Source organism: Scyliorhinus torazame, chromosome 9 (assembly GCF_047496885.1).
Source record: "Scyliorhinus torazame isolate Kashiwa2021f chromosome 9, sScyTor2.1, whole genome shotgun sequence".
In the NCBI taxonomy this organism is placed as follows: domain Eukaryota; kingdom Metazoa; phylum Chordata; class Chondrichthyes; order Carcharhiniformes; family Scyliorhinidae; genus Scyliorhinus; species Scyliorhinus torazame.
In genome coordinates this window covers 91,055,923-91,077,761 of record NC_092715.1, presented here as the reverse complement: position 1 = coordinate 91,077,761, position 21,839 = coordinate 91,055,923, and the positions used below count along the sequence as shown (strand labels likewise).

Sequence of the window (21,839 nt, the reverse complement as noted above, 5' to 3'; positions counted from 1 at the left end):
CTCCGCGCTCCAATCCTGGTCGACTTGGATCACCACATTCTCCCATCTACTGCTCCGCACGTTCTGGGCCCATCTCAGAACACTTTCTTTGTCCGCGAAGTGATGGAACCTTGCCACTATCGCCCTTGGCGGCTAATCAGCCTTGGGTCTCCTCGCCAGGACCCGGTGAGCCCCTTCCTGCTCCAGGGGGCTCGGAGTGGCCTCCGCACCCATCAGCGAATGGAGCATCGTACTCACATATGCCCCGGCATCAGCTCCCTCCACTCCTTCGGGGAGACCCAAAATCCGGAGATTCTTCCTCCTCGACCTGTTCTCCAGGACCTCGAGTCTCTCGGCCCACCTCCTGTGCACCGCCTCGTGCACCTCCATTTTTACCGCCAGGCCCAGGATCTCGTCCTCGTTCTCATTTGTTTTATCCCTCACCTGGCGAAGCTCCACCGCCTGGGCCTTCTGGGTCTCCTTCAGCCCCTCGATCGCCAACAGCATTGGCGCCAGCACCTCCTTTTTAAGCTCCTCCACACAGCGCTTAAGGAACTCCTGCTGGTCCGGCCCCCATGCTGCTCGATCTCCGCCCTCCGCCATCTTGTTTCTTCCCCCTCGTTTTTGCCGCTGCTCCAGAGTCTCTTTCTCCGACGCTCCACCGCTAATCTCCGCCATACAACGTAAGGGGGGACCTTACTTCACCTTCCCACATGGGATTAAATCAAAAAATTTCCGTTGGGGCTCCTCTGGAGAGCCCAAAAGTCCGTTATAGCGGGAGCTGCCGAAATGTGCGGCTTAGCTCCGCATCGCCGTGACCGGAAGCCTTGTCAGGTAATGTTAACTGGAATGTTTTTGCCAGACCCAACAGTCTGCTTTTAGTCTCTGGCCGTAAGGTACTGCGTGTGACCGTCTCCACCCACAAAGACTTCTGAGCCTCGGAAAGAGCCATTGTCCACAACACACTCCCCACAAAACTAAAATACCACACCGGAAAAACCACAATCCTTCACTGTCTTTAAGTTCACAAAGGCCAATCCAATAGATAGACTTTTATCCCCCTCGAGCCCCCAATTGTTATGGGAGAGGCGTTTTCAGAACCCCAAAATGTATCATGGAGTTCAACCAACCCTTTAACGCTATTGTTGCTTTTCCGTGCACACGGCTTGTTCCCTAGGTGTAGTATTACAATTAGGGACGCGTGGTTTTTAAAACAAAACAATGTTTAATCCTGAACTCAACTTAACCTTTTAAATAAACATTGGATCTCTTAACACCCCTTACTTCAAAGATAACCCCAAAAATAATACAACACTACCCAATCCTGCAAACTGTTCTTTTAAACCTCCAAAAGACTTCGACCCTTCAAAAAGGGTCTCAACGGGTTACATTCAATATATTTATAGTCTTTGAATTTGCAGAAATCACCAGACCAGCTCTTTTCCTTCCTGTGCTCTCAGCAAACCAGCCAGGCACTTTTCAGCTGCTCTCTCAAACTGAAACTTCAAAATGGCTGAGCTAAAGGCCCAGCTCCTCCCACACTCTGACACACTGCATTTCTTAAAGGTAGATTGCTTAAACATCCATTTCTTAAAGGTACTCTCACATGACAATATACCGCATACGAGGGGTATTACGGTAAGGCCCCAGTACAACAGGTACGGGGGTAGCTCCCTGCCTGCTGGCTCCTCCCAGTAGACGGAGTATAAATATGTGGGCTCTCCGAGCTACAGCCATTTCAGCAGCAGCTGCGGGAGGCTGCACATCTCTGCGTAATAAAGCCTCAATTACAATCTACTCTCCTCTTGTCATAATTGATAGTGCATCAGCCTGCAGTTGCCGGAAGACAGCCGCCATCCCGTCGTCTGGTCCCTGGGGTAGCAAATGCATCAGGTTTCTGGGTAGGCCTGGAATGCCCAGGAACCCGGGAACTGTCTGGGCAGCAGCTGGTTGCTGGGGTCGGTCTGCCCTCCGACCGTCCAGCCCCTCGGCTGCTCCTACCTCCACCTGCTGTACCGATTTGGCTGTGTGGTTCGCATCAGTCTGTGAACCAGAAGCCTTGTCACTTACTTGCCCAACTGAGATGAGTGTATCTGCGATGTTGGATGGTGTGGGTGACAGCAGTGCCGTGGCTGCTAGGTCCTCGTCTGTCCCCAGCTCTGGTGTCTCCTGTGTGGAAACTTGACCCGGTGCATTGAGACCACAGCCGAAGACAGGTGCCATGCCCCTGTGACTCGAATGTCGTGATGTCCTCTGTGCGAAACTGTCCGGGCTCGCTGTCCACTCTTCGCCCGTCACATTGTCATAAGAATCCTTGCTGTCCGTCCTGATTTCTCTGTCTGTCCGCTGTGCATCACGCCTCTATGGCCTGGCCTCAGGGGATGGCCCGCCTGCCCATGATCCTTGCCCTCTGTCCCGTGCGTCCCTGTGGCCAGAAGAGGTTGGGGCTGTACGGCGGAGGGGTGAACGGGCACTTCCACGGCGGTGCTCGTGTGGCCCTGGAGAACACAGTAAGGCACGTTTAGTTAGGCTCGCGTGGTCGTATGTGAAGGGGTGGAGGGGGGGTTGTGAGGATGAGGACTGTGGGTCTGGTGCAGTGTCAGGCGATGGGGTGTGAGGGTGTGGACTGTGGGGCTGGTGCAGTGTCAGGCGGTGGGGTGTGTGGGTACTGATGGGATGAAGGACTGCATGCATACAGTGGATTCTCATTTGGAGCTTCGCCTCTGACCTGGCACGGCGCTACCTCCCGGCTGGCGGCTCCCCCAGCAAGGTCCAGTGCCCTTTGCTCATAGACGGTCAGGGGGTGCAGCTCAGGTGACCCCCTCCGGTTCTTGCACGCTCCCTGTAATTGTGAGCTGTCTTGCCCTTGGGGGGGGGGGGGGGCAGTTGAAGAACCTCCGGGTTAGTTGGACATCAGCAGGACGCCCACATGAACGCAACATTATCACAAGGTGGGGACACTACGACCCACGCCATGGCACCTGCCCACTGGGTGGGTTGGGAGGTTCCCACATGTGTCCCGGGTGCAATGTTGGGCCCCAGCCCCCCCCACTTCCCCAGCGTGGGCGGTGGGGGGGGGGGGGGGTTGCCTGGAGAAAGTGTCAGAGTACGTACATTGAAAACAGCGCGAGAGGAGAGAGAGCCGGGAGATTTAAAACGCGCGGGAGCTGCGAGTCAGAGTGGAGATTTTAAAAGATCGCGGCCTAGCTTCGGGAGCCGTTCGGAGGAGGAGGAGCAGTCTCTGTCAGGGAGAGAACCTGAGAACATCTAAGACACTCAGAAGGTAAGAAGGTAAGTAAGTGATTTTTACTCATTTTTACTTTTGTACCTTTTTCAAATTGTGTGTGTCGGGGGGAAACTGAAGTGACATCACAGAAAAGCTGTGACCTGAGTGGCTGGTTGGGAATCTACACTAAATTAAAAAAATTAAGCATTGGCAACTAATTAAACATAATTAATTAATATATAATTGAGAGGGGTATCTAAGCCAGAGATCGGAGAGTACTATATTTAGCTTTCGCATTTATATTAGAAATCTAGTGCTAGGAAACAGATAGTTAACAGTAACTTTAAAAAAATAAAAAATAAAAATAATTTTTTTTTAAAAACTTTTAATTTTAACGCAATGTCAATTGACGCAATGTCAATTAGAGGGGTGCAGTGCTCTGACTGTGAGATGTGGCAGGTCCGGGAGGCTTCCCGGATGGCTTCATCTGCAGAAAGTGCACCCAACTGGAGCTCCTCACAGACCGCATGGTTCGGTTGGAGCAGCAATTGGATGCACTTAGGAGCATGCAGGTGGTGGAAAGCGTCATAGATCACAGTTATATAAATGTGGTCACACCCAAGGTGCAGGCAGAGAAATGGGTGACCACCAGAAAGGGCAGGCAGTCAGTGCAGGAATCCCCTGTGGTTGTCCCCCTCTCGAACAGGTATACCCCTTTGGATACTGTCGGGGGGGATAGCCTATCAGGGGAAAACAACAGCAGCAGCCAGAGCAGTGGCACCACGGCTGGCTCTGATGTTCAGAAGGGAGGGTCAAAGCGCAGAAGAGTAATAGTAATAGGGGACTCTATAGTCAGGGGCACAGATAGGCGCTTCTGTGGACGTGAAAGAGACTCCAGGATGGTATGTTGCCTCCCTGGTGCCAGGGTCCAGGATGTCTCCGAACGGGTAGAGGGCATCCTGAAGGGGGAGGGCAAACAGGAAGAGGTTGTTATACATATTGGTACTAACGCCATAGGCAGGAAGGGGCATGAGGTCCTGCAGCAGGAGTTCAGGGAGCTAGGCAGAAAGTTAAAAGACAGGACCTCTAGGGTTGTAATCTCGGGATTACTCCCTGTGCCACGTGCCAGTGAGGCTAGAAATAGGAAGATAGAGCAGCTAAACAGGTGGCTAAACAGCTGGTGTAGGAGGGAGGGTTTCCATTATCTGGACCACTGGGAGCTCTTCCGGGGCAGGTGTGACCTATATAAGAAGGATGGGTTGCATCTAAACTGGAGAGGCATAAATATCCTGGCCGCGAGGTTTGCTAGTGTCACACGGGAGGGTTTAAACTAGTATGGCAGGGGGGTGGGCACGGGAGCAATAGGTCAGAAGGTGAGAGCATTGAGGGAGAACTAGGGAATAGGGACAGTGGGGCTCTGAGGCACAGCAGATAGGGAGAAGTTGCTGAACACAGCGGGTCTGGTGGCCTGGAGTGCATATGTTTTAATGCAAGAAGTATTACGGGTAAGGCAGATGAACTTAGAGCTTGGATTAGTACTTGGAACTATGATGTTGTTGCCATTACAGAAACCTGGTTGAGGGAAGGGCAGGATTGGCAGCTAAACGTTCCAGGATTTAGATGTTTCAGGCGGGATAGAGGAGGATGTAAAAGGGGTGGCGGAGTTGCGCTACTGGTTAGGGAGAATATCACAGCTGTACTGCGGGAGGACACCTCAGAGGGCAGTAAGGCTATATGGCTGGAGATCAGGAATAAGAAGGGTGCAGTCACAATGTTGTGGGTTTACTACAGGCCTCCCAACAGCCAGCGGGAGATAGAGGAGCAGATAGGTAGACAGATTTTGGAAAAGAGTAAAAACAACAGGGTTGTGGTGATGGGAGACTTCAACTTCCCCAATATTGACTGGGACTCACTTAGTGCCAGGGGCTTAGACGGGGCGGAGTTTGTAAGGAGCATCCAGGAGGGCCTCTTAAAACATTATGTGGACAGTCCAACGAAGGAAGGGGCGGTACTGGACCTGGTATTGGGGAATAAGCCCGGCCAGGTGGTAGATGTTTCAGTAGGGGAGCATTTCGGGAACAGTGACCACAATTCAGTAAGTTTTAAAGTGCTGGTGGACAAGGATAAGTGTGGTCCTCGGATGAATGTGCTAAATTAGGGGAAGGCTAATTATAACAATATTAGGCGGGAACTGAAGAACATAGATTGGGGGCGGATGTTTGAGGGTAAATCAACATCTGACATGTGGGAGGCTTTCAAGTGTCAGTTGAAAGGAATTCAGGACCGGCATGTTCCTGTGAGGAAGAAGGATAAATACGGCAATTTTCGGGAACCTTGGATAACGAGAGATATTGTAGGCCTCGTCAAAAAGAAAAAGGAGGCATTTGTCAGGGCTAAAAGGCTGGGAACAGACAAAGCCTGTGTGGAATATAAGGAAAGTAGGAAGGAACTTAAGCAAGGAGTCAGGAGGGTTAGAAGGGGTCACGAAAAGTCATTGGCAAATAGGGTTAAGGAAAATCCCAAGGCTTTTTACACGTACATAAAAAGCACGAGGGTAGCCAGGGAAAGGGTTGGCCCACTGAAGGATAGGCAAGGGAATCTATGTGTGGAGCCAGAGGAAATGGGCGAGGTACTAAATGAATACTTTGCATCAGTATTCACCAAAGAGAAGAAATTGGTAGATGTTGAGTCTGGAGAAGGGTGTGTAGATAGCCTGGGTCACATTGAGATCCAAAAAGACGAGGTGTTGGGTGTCTTAAAAAATATTAAGGTAGATAAGTCCCCAGGGCCTGATGGGATCTACCCCAGAATACCGAAGGAGGCTGGAGAGGAAATTGCTGAGGCCTTGACAGAATCTTTGGATCCTCACTGTCTTCAGGTGATGTCCCGGAGGACTGGAGACTAGCCAATGTTGTTCCTCTGTTTAAGAAGGGTAGCAAGGAAAATCCAGGGAACTACAGGCCGGTGAGCCTTACGTCAGTGGCAGGGAAATTACTGGAGAGAATTCTTCGAGACAGGATCTACTCCCATTTGGAAGCAAATGGACGTATTAGTGAGAGGCAGCATGGTTTTGTGAAGGGGAGGTCGTGTCTCACTAACTTGATCGAGTTTTTCGAGGAGGTCACTAAGATGATTGATGCAGGTAGGGCAGTGGATGTTGTCTTTCTGGACTTCAGTAAGGCGTTTGACAAGGTCCCTCATGGTAGACTAGTACAAAAGGTGAAGTCACACGGGATCAGGGGTGAGCTGGCAAGGTGGATACAGAACTGGCTAGGTCATAGAAGGCAGAGAGTAGCAATGGCAGGATGTTTTACTAATTGGAGGGCTGTGACCAGTGGTGTTCCACAGGGATCAGTGCTGGGACCTTTGCTGTTTGTAGTATATATAAATGATTTGGAGGAAAATGTAACTGGTCTGATTCGTAAGTTTGCAGACGACACAAAGGTTGGTGGAATTGCGGATAGCGATGAGGACTGTCAGAGGATACAGCAGGATTTAGATTGTTTGGAGACTTGGGCGGAGAGATGGCAGATGGAGTTTAATTTGGATAAATGTGAGGTAATGCATTTTGGAAGGTCTAATGCAGGTAGGGAATATACAGTGAATGGTAGAACCCTCAAGAGTATTGAAAGTCAGAGATCTAGGAGTACAGGTCCACAGGTCACTGAAAGGGGCAACACAGGTGGAGAAGGTAGTCAAGAAGGCATACGGCATGCTTGCCTTCATTGGCCGGGGCATTGAGTATAAGAATTGGCAAGTCATGTTGCAGCTGTATAGAACCTTAGTTAGGCCACACTTGGAGTATAGTGTTCAATTCTGGTCGCCACACTACCAGAAGGATGTGGAGGCTTTAGAGAGGGTGCAGAAGAGATTTACCAGAATGTTGCCTGGTATGGAGGGCATTAGCTATGAGGAGCGGTTGGATAAACTCAGTTTGTTCTCACTGGAACGAAGGAGGTTGAGGGGCGACCTGATAGAGGTCTACAAAATTATGAGGGGCATAGACAGAGTGGATAGTCAGAGGCTTTTCCCCGGGGTAGAGGGGTCAATTACTAGGGGGCATAGGTTTAAGGTGAGAGGGGCAAGGTTTAGAGTAGATGTACGAGGCAAGTTTTTTACGCAGAGGGTCGTGGGTGCCTGGAACTCGCTACCGGAGGAGGTGGTGGAAGCAGGGACGATAGTGACAATTAAAGAGCATCTTGACAAATACATGAATAGGATGGGAATAGAGGGATACGGACCCAGGAAGTGTAGAAGATTGTAGTTTAGTCGGGCAGCATGGTCGGCACGGGCTTGGAGGGCCGAAGGGCCTGTTCCTGTGCTGTACTTTTCTTTGTTCTTTGTACCCTCGTTGCCCTCGTGAGGTCGTGTAGTTTCTTCCTGCACTGGCCTCCCGTGCGGGGGATGTGCCCCAGAGTGCTGACTGCCGCCCCCACCTCTCGCCATCCACGCCTCACGGTGCTGCTTGTCTGCCGGTGTCCGCGTCTGGGGAAGACGATGGCCCGGCGCTCCTCCACTGCCTCCACGTCGCCGTCCCGGAAGCGGGCAGCACCGCGACGGGGCTCTTCCATGTCGGGCCCCGGTATGTGTGTGTGCCGATCCGCGCACTTCCTTCTACGTAGCGAGGCATCATCGTGGCGTCACGCGATGACGCCGCCGTTCCTGCGCACTGCCCACCGCATTTCTCGCGGTGCTGCTGCTGGCCCCTTTTTAGCCTGTGAATTGGTCGCGGCGGGGGCCCGTTCGCGCCGATGTGAAACACGGCGGCGTTCACGACGGCACGGGCACATAGTCCCGCGATCGGAGAATCGCCCCCTTAGTCTCAGGAACGGAGAATCCAGCCCCACATTCATTGGTTCTCCCAAGTCCTCAAAAAACTCCAGAAGTTTTGTCAAACATGGGGCGGGATTCTCTCAGCCCGGGGCCGGGCCGGAGAATCCCCACGACTGGCGCGAATCGCGCCACGCTCCCTGACGCCGGCACCCGATTCACAGCAGAATGGAGAATTGGCGCCATTGGCGCTGGCGTGGTTGGCGCGGCGCCAGTTGGGGGCCGCTCTACACGGCTGGCCCGCCGATTGTCGGCCCGGGATGGGCCGAGCGGCCGTCGTAAAAACACCGAGTCCCGCTGGCGCTGTCCATACCTGCTCTCAGCTGCCAGAAACTCGCCGTGGAAGGTTCGTGGGCGGCCTGTGTGGGGGGGGGGGGGGTTCGACCATGGAGGGGGGTCCCTCCGATGTGGCCTGGCCCGCGACCTTGGCCCACCGATCGGCGAGCCGGCCACTCTGGCTGGCGGCCTCCTTCCGCGCCGGATCCTGTAGACCTGCGCCATGTTGCGTTGGGGCCAGCGCGTTGAAGGAAACCACTGCGCATGCGCGCGTTGGCGCAGGTGCCACTGCGCATGCGTGGATCCTGCGGCGCCCAATTCACGCCGGAATCAGCAGCTGGAACCGCGTGAACCACTCCAGTGCCGTGCTGGCCCGCTGTAGGGGCCAGAATTGCTGATCTTGAGGCCGTGTAGACGCTGTCGAGAAACGCAACGGCGTTTCCTACAGCGTCAACTGTTAGCCTCAGGATCAGAGAATCCCACCCATGATTTCCCTTTCATAAATCCATGTTTACTTTGCCTAATCCCATTGATATTTTCCAAGTGTCCTAAGCTGACAAAAACTTTTTTACTTTTACACCTGCAGTCTCTCTATAAAAACCCTTGATAAGGTAATACTTTGTTGCTTGTAGTGTGACTGGGCTTTTATTGATGTACTAAGTTTATAATTACTATTGAACTGCCTCTCACTGGGCCTTAAAAATATAAATTTTAATTTGTGGCACTTCAAACTCCTCCATTATCCTGAAATTCACATGTTTTAAAATTATCTTTTAGGTTTATAATATTTCAATATTCTCATGTGTATATCAACATTGTTCATTTTGCATGCCTGAAAATTTCAACTACGTGAAAAAAATCCATGCATTTTACTTTCTGGTTTGCTATGTGGGAATACCTCAATGTGGTAGTTAATTGCTTGCCCTGGTTGATGACATGGTGACACAGTGGTTAGCACTGCTGCCTCACAGCTCCAGGGACCCGGGTTCAAATCCGGCCTTGGCTGACTGTCTGTGTGGAGTTTGCACTTTCTCCCTGTGTCTGCGTGGGTTTCCTCCGGGTGTTCTGGTTTCCTCCTACAGTCCAAAGAAGTGCAGGTTAGGTGGATTGGCCATGCTAAATTGCCCTTAGTGTCAAAGAAATGTCAAGAGCGGTTGTGGGGATAAGGTGGAGGTGTGGGCTTAAGTAGGGTACCCTTTCCAAGGGCTGGTGCAGAATCGATGGGCCAAATGGCCTCCTTCTGCACTGTAAATTCTATGACTCTGTGCTGAATGCCTGGAGATTCCCTTGACTTGGCAACAGATTCAAACTGACATTGGGAAAGTGAAAATCTATGCCACGGTGATTGCTAAATCTTTTTGGACATCTTCCTTCAAGGGCCCTTCAAGGTTGAGCACTTTTATTTCACCTAGAAATCCACACCTCGACATATAACATTAAAAGTGTTTCTTTTTCTTCTAGATTCCGCGCCATTTGTAAAATGCAAAAAATGCCAACACTACTTTTTGATGGTGGGGTCAGAAAAATCCCCTGAAAGCAGCTACAAGGAAGTAGAGTTGTGGCATACAGCCGGTAAAAGTGAATGTCAAGTGAACCTGCCAACACCAAAAGAAGTAATGGGCACACTTTCTTTCACTGATAATTACTGTACTTTGACCTTTGTCTCACTGCTGAGTCATTTTTAGCCTGGTGTTGTTTAAGTTGAACTTCACTGTTTTGCCTGTTTACTAGTTCCTGACATTTACACTATCCCAGAGTGGGAAGCCAACTAATGGTGATTGAGGGAGATAATGGCGGCGATATTAAATACTCCCATTCTGCTCATGTTAGGTAGGGGTTTAACAGTGAGGAAAAATATTCTCTTCACTGATCCCTCAGCTTCTCAATACAAGTGTTCCCTGCCTATGGCCTTATACTGCAAGAGTTTCCATCTGGCAGCTAAACAGCCACTCAATTTGGCTGGCTGCTGAATGCAAAGCAGAGTAAATACATTCTGATAAGGTCCTGCTGTCAAATTCTGAAGACTCTCTAGTTTTCTGACATTTCCACCATTCTCAGCTGCTGATAGGTGACCCCATCCCTCCTCTCTCCTTCCCCATAATGATTGGGACACTGGCACACATTTCATGCAATAAAAAAACAGCTGAAAATGTTGATACTGTCAGTACACTTTGCCGAAGAGTTTCTGACAACCTTTCATCATAACTTCCACCAGAGTTTCAGGACCAGTACATTCTTTTTTCGGACATGGATTTAGATATATTGTCCATTGATGATAATTGCACAATAATGCACCAATTATTTTGAACCTTCAAAATGTGATTTAAAATTGTATTGACTAAAGGCCTGTTCTATGACAAATCACAGCCCCAGTATTTACAAGGAGATGGGAGGGAGTGTTGGTGGGGGACTATGGGGAGCTGTTTTGCATTTGCAAAATAAGAAGAAATTCAGCAAGACCCAATGAACAAATTTTGTCTTGTGTCCAGCCCGCAGCCAAGCTGACTGAGAAACTGCTGGCTGTCGGGCAGATAGGTCTCCAGCATCAGGTCTCTCTGTTTTGGGGTAACCCCTTCCTCAGTTAAATTATTATCTTTTTCCAGCTTTAAATTAAAGTAACTGTTTTAAAATCAATTTAATGACCTAATGCCTTATAAATTGTGGAAATTTGTTAAATGTCTTTGGTTTCAGCTCCATAGATTTTTGGATCAATACGTTGTTGGTCAACACCAAGCTAAGAAAGTTCTCTCAGTGGCTGTCTACAATCACTATAAACGACTTAACAACAATGTTCCATCTGACGTCACACAGCATACTGGGGTTTATGGTGATAGTTACTCCAGCACTTCGAAAGGTAAGTTTAATTTGAAGTTTTTGATCTTTTACAATTTCAAAGTGTTCTAATACTTACGAGCATTGATGGCCCTGGCAAAATCAACAATTTTGAATCAAATTTGTTTAGAGGCATTAAAATTTAAAAAAACTCTGCAGTTGCATTGGAAAAGGTCACTGGTGCATACTCTGAAGTTGGCTAATTTCAGCCAGGGTGGCAAGGAAAGATAAATGAAGGGGAAAGGAACAAAATCAGTTGTGGTTAACTCTCCTGATTGCGATAAAAGTGGCTCCTGCTGGAAGTGCGTTTGGGGTTACGTTGCATCACATAGCACTACGCAGTCATCCACTGTCTTAAAATGGCGCTGTGCAAAATGTCATCCTGATAAAAGTAGTTTGTGTGTGAGCATGCACCTAAAACTACTTTCACAGAGCAAAATAGGCATATTATAACACATTTTGATTTTAATTGACAGTGATTTCAAGCCACTGCTTCCTCATCAGCTAGTGCCTTGCAAGTTGAGTAAAATGTGGTAGTGAGTGTCCTGCATTATGTTTGGGTAATATGGTTTTCAAGATTGAATAGCTGCAGGTATGTGTCAGCAGTGCATTGAGGTTGTGAAGCATGCAACAGTGCTAAGTGTGTGAGGGTGCAGGAGAACATATTAATGTCAGCTTTTAATCTTGATTGTTAGAGATTGTTGGTAAGTGAGTGATGGGACTGTATTGAACTGAGCAGATGATGAAGTTAGTGGTGCAGCTGGTAGGATATGCTGGCAACATATAACAGATCATTAAACATCTTCCAGTTGTAATGTTATGGAACTATATTCCTGGCATTGACCTCCATTGGTACTTCCTCCCACTGTCGCCTCACGTGCCTCTTGCCCATCTGTGAAAATAGAATATCCTGAATATTTCCACCTTCTTCACCAAGATCTCCAGCGCAGCATCAGAAAACCTTGGTGCTAGTTGCTCTCTTGCATTTTGAGCCATTCTTCAAAGTATTAGACCACAGATTAAGTTCACAAAGGACTTCCACCACATATTTCTGCCACAACTGCTCATGACATGAAAGCTGCCTTTATGTAGCTCAAGTAACCAACGATATTGGGCCCCTGCTGTCTGTCAATAGCACTGAATGCACACACTGACCACATAAACCAGCAGGCCTGCAATGCAATGAATTTTTATGGGTTAATGGCATACTGCATTCCTAGTGCCCATTTTCATAGGTTATTCATCACCCCCCCCCTCTTCGGTATGATACAAGGCCTTCTGTGACACCATTCCAACACTACCATTCCAGAAAAAGAGGAAAGAATAGGAGAGTATTTTTTAAAACTTTGGTAAGTTTGTAGAATTTCCTTTAAAGTATTTCATCTGTCACATTGGTGCACATTACATTGCAGGCCACATGTTAAAATACCTGTTTTGCATACAATTCATGAAGTCACATGATCGAGCCATTGCTGGGTCAAAGTGCAATTTCACATACTTTACACAAAATATAAATATAAGTGCGTGCATAAAGTGTTATGGGCCAAGACAGCGGTGACCATTAAAAATAAAACATACTGCCTTATACTTCATGAAATTCTCCCTATTCCTAAGATTCCAGCTCAAAAGCTGTATGCTTTCACTGTTGGGGGGCTGGGAGAGGAGGGGGGAACGTTGCATGTGGTTTGTATGCTATTATCCAGAAAAATGTGCTTGCTTAATAAAACTTTAGAATATAAGGCTAGGGTAAATCGGGCAGCATTATTTCCATTTATAGTTCCATTGTTGGTTTGAGCTTCTGCCAGAATATCAAAACAACATAAAAAGCGACACTACAAAATAATGTTTTTTAAGATGTTCCATTTATATTTTCCTGACAGAACTGCTTCAATTAACAGAATTGATTCCACCTTATTTAACGCGACAGCCGTTACCAAAGAGAAGTTTCCAAAATAATTTTGATTCTGATGATGACCCTATTCATCTAGACAAAAGTAATATCATTCTGCTTGGTCCCACAGGCTCAGGTATAATGAAGTTTCAGTAGGATCAGACTATTGCATAATTTTCATGTTATCTTGTTTCAGTGACCCAATGTAGTACAAGGGAGTTTGCTTTTGAATATAACATAGGTTCATGATTTAGTCTGGATAAGAATGAATTTGGCATGCACAGTGAAAACATTTGCATTTATATGGTGCCATGTCTCTCAGAACAACCCAAAAGCTTCCCATCCAATTAATTATCTTGATGTAAGCACAACAGCCATTTGCACATGGCAGCATCCCAGTACAGCAGTGAGCTGAAAGATCCATTAATATGCTTCTGATGGTATAATTGTGGGAGGAATGTTGATAAGGGCCCATGAAGAACTTCTTGCTGTACTTCCAATAATGTTATGAGAGCTTTGTATGAAAACCTGAATCAATGGAAGACAGTGGCTGGAACTTTCCAACCATTCACGCCAACGGAATCTTCCGGTCTCGCTAATGGTGCAACCCACAGAGGGTTTCCCAGCAGTGAGCAATGCATTCAATGGGAAACCTCGTTGACAACGGCGGGTACAGGAGATTCTACCGCCGGCCAATAGTGGGCCACGTCTGTCACCGCAAAACACTTGGCGGGTGTAATGTCAGAGTACCTTTAAGAACTGGGTGTTTATCAAATAGCTGTAGTGGATGTACCTTTAAGAAATGGGGTTTATCAAATAGCTGCAGTGATGTCAGAGTGTGGGTGGAGCTGGGCTGTTTGTCTGTTTTACTTTCGCTTTGAGCTAGCAGCTACAGGGTGTGTTTAGTTTCATTTTGCAGATTGGGAGCAGCATCCAGAGAAAGAAGGTGTAATTCTGGTCTCTCTCTGTATGAAAAGAATGCCTTTAGATCATTTGCTAATTTAAAGTGATAACTCCTCTCAGTAGAGAATGTAAACCTGGGGCGGGATTCTGCGGGAATCAGTGGGGCGGGCAACTCCGGCGCGAAGGAGTGACGTGAACCACTCTGGCATCAGGGCCACCTTCAGGGGCTAGGCCGGCACAGGAGTGGTTTGCGCCACGTCGGCCAGCGCGGAAGGGGCTCCACCGGCCGGCGTGAGTTGGTGCATGCGCGGGAGCGCCAGCGTGTGCCGGCATCATCCCAGCGCATGCGCAGGTGGGTTCATCTCCGCGTCGGCCATCGCGGAGGTTCACAGCAGCTGACGCGGAAGAATAGAGTGCCCCCACGGCACAGGCCCGCCCGCGTATCGGTGGGCCCCGATCGCGGGCCAGGCCACCGTGGGGGCCCCCCCCGGGGCCAGATTCCCCCGCGCCTCCCCAAGGACCCCGGAGGCCGCCCGCGGAGCTAGGTCCCGCCGGTAAGTACCTGTTGTAATTTACGCCGGCGGGACCGACCGTAAACGGATGGCCACTTGGCTCATCGTGGGCCGGAGAATCGCCGGGGGGGGGGGCCGCTGCTAGCAGCCGCCGACCGACGCGGCGCGATTCTCACCCCCGCCAAATTCCCGGCGCCGGAGAATTTGGCAGCCGGCGGGGGCGGGATTCACGCCGCTTCCCTGACGATTCTCCGACCCGGCGGTTGGTCGGAAAATCCCGCCCCTGGGGCGAAATTCTCCTACCCGCCCCGCCACATTTCTGCCCCGACCGGCCGGCGGGAGTCTCCGTAACTCCGGCCGGTCAATGGGGTTTCCCATTGTGGGGCAGCCCCACGCCATCGGGAAACCCCCCGGCGCCGGCAAAACGGAGACTCCCGCCGGCGGAGAATGACGCCCCTGATGTCTGTGTTGAAGAGGGGATTTTTCTTATGGAGGTTGCAAGGAAAGATTAAGGGTTACTTATAGAATACTGTGGGCGGGATTCTCCTGCGCCGGGTCGAAGAATCGCCTGGGGTCCGCACGAATGGCGCCACACCGCCCGGACACGATTCTCCGGATGTCATTGGGGTCGGCGTGTTCGGCTCGGCGCTGGTCGGGGGCCGCTCTATGCCCCCCCCTCGCAATTCTCCAGCCCGGATGGACTGAGCGGCTGTTAAAAAAGAAAAACGAGTCCCGCTGGTGCCGTTCTAACCTGCTCTGAGCCGGCGGGACCTCGGCGTTGAAGGGTCGGGTGGCGACCTGTGGGGGGGGGGGGGGGGGCGGGGAGGTGTCCGACCCTGGGGGGGGGCCTCCGATGTGGCCTGGCCCGCGATCGGGACCCATCGATCGGCGGGCCTGCCTCTCTGTGTCCCGGCCTCCTTTATTCCGCGCCGGCCCCTGTACTCCTGCGCCATGTTTGTCGGGGCCAGTGCAGACAAGAGAGACGCCGCGCATGTGCGGAAATCGCGCCGGTGGGACTGCGCATGCGCGCATCCCCCGGTGCCCATTCCACGGCCATATCAGCAGCTGAAGCGGCGTGACCGCTCTAGTGCTCTGCTGACCCCCTGTAAGGGCCAGAATTGCTGATCCTGCATCCGCGTTGACGCCGTCGGGAAACACGACGGCGTTTCCGACGGCGTCAACGCTTAGCCTCAGGATCAGAGAATCCCGCCCTGTATTCTTTGGGGGGAGTATTTGATGTTTACTGTGTGTGTTTAAAAATGTTAACTGGATTCATAGAATAAACATTGTTTTTGTTTAAACATACTCTCTGTTGCATCACACCTGTAAAGTGGGCCCTTGTGCTCCCCATAACCAAAATCTATTCAAAGTTATGGGTCAGGTGAACTTCTTGATGCAGTTTGGGGTTCTCTAAACCCTGGCCAGTAATAGCGGGTTGTTGGGAAAATCCCTCCCAGTGCCTCCATTTAAAATGTCATCTGAAGTCTGGTGCTTCCCACAATGCAGCATCCCTGAAATGTCAGCCTAGTTATTTATTGCTCAAAGAATGGTTCCTGAATTTACAATCTTCAGATTCAGAGTTGAGTGTTGGTATCAACAAGAACTATAATTCCTGCCAAAATACCATTTCCAGTTTCACACCAGGACTGAAATGAAATCCGGTTACTTGCATTTCTTTGGCAGAACCATAACAGGTGAAAATTGTACTGTGTAATATTAGTAACATGCCCCTATCAAACTGCCATGTTCTCCAATTTAACTAAGACATTAACCTAGTTCAAATAAATAGGTTAGTTCGGGGTCGGAGGAAGGCAGTACATCTGGCATGTCTGAGCAGATTGTAGGGGAAGAGTTGAGCTTGGTGGGAGGGGTGATAGCTAAATGGGTGGAAGAGTTGGGGGCTAATACTGGAGGAGGAGGTGTGGCGTGAGGGGCTGCGGAGGGTGAATGCAATATTGTTGTTTGCAAGACTGAACCTTATCCAGTTAAAGGTAGTGATCGAGCGCACCTCACTAAGGCCAGATGAGTCGGGGTTTTTTTTTGAGGGGAGGAGGATATGTGTGAGCGCTGCTCGTGGGGGCCCGCACACCACACACATGTTTTGGTCCTGTTCTCAGCTGATGGGTTTCTGGAGGTACTTTTTCAACACCCATGACGACCTTTCTAAATATTCAGCTGGAGCCAGGCCCTTTGGTGGCTATATTTGAAGTTTTGGAGAATAGATTAAGTAATTTAGAGGCCGGTGAAGTGGAAGGGATATATGGCTCTTGAAAGCTGGTGACTTGGCTTCAGGCTGAATTCGGCAGTCCTGCTGCTTTCACTCAGTGGTCCTGGTGATTTGGAAGCATGGCGGTTTAATTATGCATATGGATGGGTTATCTGTTCTCTTGGAGGCAGCAGCACTGGGTTGAGTTCTTTTAAAAATCTCTGTCTGGGAAACTTGGATAGCCAAACTCAACAAGGTTAAAAACCTGCAAGTTGGATGGGGGAAGAGAGGAGAGAAAGAAGGAGAGATGGAACCCACTCATGATCTTGTTCTTTCAGTGTCTGAGTTACATAGAAACATACATAGGCAATAGAAGCAGGAGGAGGCATTCGGCCCTTTGGGCCTGCTCCGCCATTATTGTGATCATGACTGATCATCAAGTTGAATATCCTGAACCCACCTTCCTCCTTTATCCCTTGACCCCTTTAGCCCCAAGAGCTATGTCTAATTCCTTCTTGAAATCACACAACGTTTTGGCCTCAACTACTTTCTATGGTAGTGAATTCCACAGATTCACCACTCTCTGGGTGAAGAAATCTCTCCTCACCTCAGTCCGAGAAGGTTTACCCCTTATCCTCAAACTATGACCCTAGTTCTGGACTCCCCCACCATCGGGAGCATTCTTTCTGAATCTACACTGTCTAATCCTGTTAGAATGTTTGGTTTTATAAATTTAGAGAACCCAATTATTTTTTTCCAATTAAGAGGCAATTTAGCGTGGCCAATCCACCTAACCTGCACATCTTTAGGTTGTGGGGGTGAAACTCACGCAGATACGGGGAGAATGTGCAAACTCCACACAGACAGGGACCCGGGCCCGGGATTAAACCCGGGTCCTCAGCGCCATAGGCATCAGTGCTAACCACTGTGCCACCATGTCTCCCTAATCCTGTTAGAATGTTATAAGTTTCTATGTGATCCCCTCTCACTCATCTAGGGCGAAATTCTCCCGAAACGGCGCGAAGTCCGCCGACTGGCGCCCAAAACGGCGACAATCAGACGGGCATCGCGCCGGCCCAAAGGTGCGGAATGCTCCGCATCTTTGGGGGCCGAGCCCCAACATTGAGGGGCTAGGCCGGCGCCGGAGGAATTTCCACCCCGCCAGCTGGCGGAAACGGGCTTTGGTGCCCCGCCAGCTGGCGTGGAAATGACATCGCCGGGCGGCGCATGCGCGGGAGCGTCAGCGGCCGCTGACAGTTTCCCACGCATGCGCAGTGGAGGGAGTCTCTTCCGCCTCCGCCATGGTGGAGACCGTGGCGGAGGCGGAAGGGAAAGAGTGCCCCCACGGCACAGGCCCGCCCGCGGATCGGTGGGCCCCACCAGGACCCCGGAGCCCGCCCACGCCGCCTTGTCCAGCCGTTCAAAAGGTGGTTTAATCCACGCCGGCGGGACAGGCAATTTATCGGCGGGACTTCGGCCCATCCAGGCCCGAGAATCGAGCGGGGTGGCCCGCCAACTGGCGCGATTCCCGCCCCCGCCGAATCTCCGGTGCCGGAGACTTCGGTAACCGGCGGGGGCGGGATTCACGCCAGCCCCCGGCGATTCTCCGACCTGGCGGGGGGTCGGAGAATGACGCCCCTGAAGTCCAATGAAGTTGTTTGTATCCTAACAGTTCTGCAAATAAAGCAGGTGCTTAAACCCACAAAGGGTTGGTTCCTAAACCTTCTCTCACTAACCGCCCAGTAATCCAAATATGATCACGGCTAATACATTCCAATTACAACTTGATTGGTTCATGACTGGAAATTCCTCTCTCAGCCAGGGTTCTATTGTCCATGTGATTGTGGGTGGGATTCTCTGTCCATCCACGGCAATAGGAGTCTCCGGCCCCACTGCAGTGAATGGGAGATTTGGTTGAGCGCTAATCCTCCGTCCTCATTAGCAACGGTGGCGGGGTGGATTCGCATTGAAGAATCCCAGCCAATGACTAATTGTTTGTTTCTACCCAATTGAGTATTGGTGCAACTCAGTAGACAGGTTTTCTCCATTTCAATGTTTTTTGGAATGCAGAAGATACAGTGATGTAAATATGTAGCCATCGTTGACTATGATCCCAAGTCACTGGAACGTTTTTATGAAAATGTTTTAAATTTAAAAAAAAAATTATTTTGGGGTTTCCAGCCAGTAAATTTAAAAATGTTTGTTTTCATATAAAACGGCTTCTCACAATACAGTTTTTTATTTCAAAACCAAATGATCTATTTTATTTTCATAGGGAAAACATTGTTGGCCCAGACGTTGGCCAAGTGCTTGGATGTACCATTTGCTATCTGTGATTGTACATGTCTAACGCAAGCAGGATATGTTGGTGAAGACATTGAATCGGTTATTGCTAAGCTGCTGCAGAATGCAAACTTCAATGTTGCAAGAGCTGAACAAGGTAATCTTTTATTGGTCAAAAAATACAATCAAATGAGACAGATGAGTGAATACTGACATTTTTTTTTGCCATATTTGTTCAAATGTGCCAATACTGTTGTGGATTTGTTGAGGGTGACATCAAGAATAATAGGGTAGTTTGTAACAACAGGAGACTTTTAGCTTGTCACAAATCACTGAATAAATCGGAGTTCATGGGCGGGATTCTCCGTTGCCCGATGCCTATATCGTAATCGGCAGTTGGGCAGAGAATCGACTCCGATGCCGAAATGGGGGCCGGTGGCGGTTTGACACCAGTCAGCCATGCTGCGTCCTCTCCGAAATGGTGTCATCACGTCGCGTGCCGTGAGCTGTTGTAACGGCCTTTGCGCATCATCGGCCGGCCCTCCCGTGATGCTTCCTCCCGATGAGCCGAGTTCCCAACGGCGCAGGATACTTGTGGTCTCAGCCATGCGGGAACCAGGTGTGGTGGCTGCGGACTGTGTCCTGTGCCGCCACACTAAGCTGTGATCTGTGCTGCTGGCTGGGGAGCTTCTCCGAGGGCTGCGGGGACTTGTGGGGGTGACCAGGGTGGGCTGTGGGGTCACGGGTAGTGTGTCGGTTCTGCAAACGGCCGGCGCCATGTTGTACGGCGCAACCGCTGCAGGTCGTCAGCCGTGCACATGCATGGCCAAGGACCCGACCATTCTCCGGCTGTTTACGACGCGGGAGGCGGGATTTCATCTGGTGCCGGTGCTAGCCCCTCACCGATTCCGGGACCGGTGAGGGTTTCACGCAGACTTTTCGCTTGGAAAAGATCACACATGCTCCGCTGGAGCAGGCACTTCTGAAACAGAGAATCCAGCCCCAATGACTTTCTTGGCCTCCATTATTTTATGGTAACTTCATTGCAGTGTTAATGTATGCCTATTTGTGACAATAAAGATTATTATTATAGTTGGGAGCAGGTTACATTTACTTTGTCATTTTAAACAAAAATTGAGCAGAAGTGTATCGTGTAGAAAGGTAAAATGGTAAGAGTTGCAACTATTCCAACAAAATCAACCTGAGTGGTGATGTATTGTGTTGGGTAACTGTCATATTTTAACAATTGCAAAATCAGAAGTCATTTGAATTCAGTTTTAGAGTTAAAATACAAAATAAGATGGTTTGGTGAGACTTAATAGCATTATGAATTTTCACTCGCTGCTATTGAGCACCTGTAATTGTATTGCTGGTAAACTGTCCGTGTTACACAATTTTCATCATGAGATTATTGATTTGTTATGAGTGATATTGGCCCATATCTTCCTGGTTCCCCAGTGTTGCATTTAGGGGTACCTCAATAATGCGCTGGGGAATCTCTCCATGATATTCCCATGTAAGGGTTTACCTGGTAATTGCCCAAAAGTGCTGACTTCCAGTGGACAACTGTGCTGGTCTGGGAACCATCTGACAGAAGCGACTTATATCGCTATCTTTGGGTGGTTCTGCCAGTTTTACCCTGATAGTTAATTTGAAAGAGAGGGGAAAAAATTCACTTCTAACTCCAGAGTAACTATCAAGAAAACCCAGACCCAGCCTTGCACTGGCTGCCCCCGCACGCCTGTCCTGACCCTCCTCCCGCTTCCCAGTGCGACCTGGTCTGAACCCCCCACCTTCCTGCACTGATCCAACCCCTGCCCCCTGGTCTGACCCACCCTTCCTACTGGATTGTTCAGGGATGTGCAGGGTAGGTGGGGTTATGGTGTTCTGGGGATAGGGCGGGGGAGCCGGGTAGGATGTTCGTTCAGAAGGTCAGTAAAAATTCAATGGGGCGAATGGCCTCTTCTGCACTGTCGGATTCTATATCTATGGTCGACCCATCATTTCCATTATCATGGCTCAGCAATTGGAAAGCAAGCAAACTTTTCATGATGTACGATTTTCTTGACTGTGAAGAAGCCTGTTTCTTCTCCACAACTATATTTTAAGAACTATTAAATAAAAGTGGTCAAAGGAAATGAAGAAATGAAAATAAAATTGTTAAATGTTCCTGTCGCCAGATTTTTATGCTTCCCACTGGAGGGTGCTGAGGTGGAATTGAAAAGATGGTATTGCAGCTGAGATCCTGCCCACCCCAACCCCGCAGCCATTTTATGCTGGGGAGGGCAAGGCCTTGAATGGGAAATCTGCCCTTGCCCAAATTGAAGCTCTTGAGTGGTCAATTATAATTTAAGGGACGTTTCCTGCCCAGGTGGCAGGTGGGTCATGCAAGGGGGAAGGCCGAGAAGCAAGAGAGTTACACCTTGGATGGGATAGCTGGGGGAGGATGTCTCCTCCATTAGAAGTGCCCTTCTGGATTGGATTTTGATTTTGTTTATTGTCACGTGTACCAAGATACAGTGAGAAGTATTTTTCTGCGAGCAGCTCAACAGATCATTAAGTACGTGAAAAGAATAGGAGATAAAAGAAAATACATAATAGGACCTCCTTAATATGAAATGAAAAATGAAATGAAAATCGCTTATTGTCACAAGTAGGCTTCAAATGAAGTTACTGTGAAAAGCCCCTAGTCACCACATTCCGGCGCCTGTTCGGGGAGGCTGTTACGGGAATTGAATCGTGCTGTTGGCCTGCCTTGGTCTGCTTTCAAAGCCAACGATTTAGCCCTGTGCTAAACAGCCCCTGGTGGCTTTCAAACCTACCCCACTGACCTTTCCTCCCAAGGTGCTGATCGCACCACTCATCCCCCTGCAGGCCTTCCTACCCTCCCACCCTTTTATC

The 21,839-nt window shown here is 49.5% G+C and overlaps 1 protein-coding gene across 3 annotated transcripts in view; it reads left to right on the top strand.

Moving 5' to 3' along the window:
• The window catches only part of LOC140430004 (ATP-dependent clpX-like chaperone, mitochondrial), a 123,755-nt gene that overhangs the window by 55,265 nt on the left and 46,651 nt on the right, over positions 1-21,839 (top strand). For 2 of the 3 annotated variants that reach the window (XM_072517576.1, XM_072517574.1), the window contains exons 4-7: positions 9,773-9,924; positions 11,003-11,165; positions 13,024-13,170; positions 18,931-19,095. In XM_072517576.1, coding sequence (XP_072373677.1) covers positions 9,773-9,924; positions 11,003-11,165; positions 13,024-13,170; positions 18,931-19,095 — 627 coding nt within the window. The remainder of the gene's footprint in view (positions 1-9,772; positions 9,925-11,002; positions 11,166-13,023; positions 13,171-18,930; positions 19,096-21,839) is intronic. The other variant, XM_072517575.1, reaches the window with a different exon arrangement.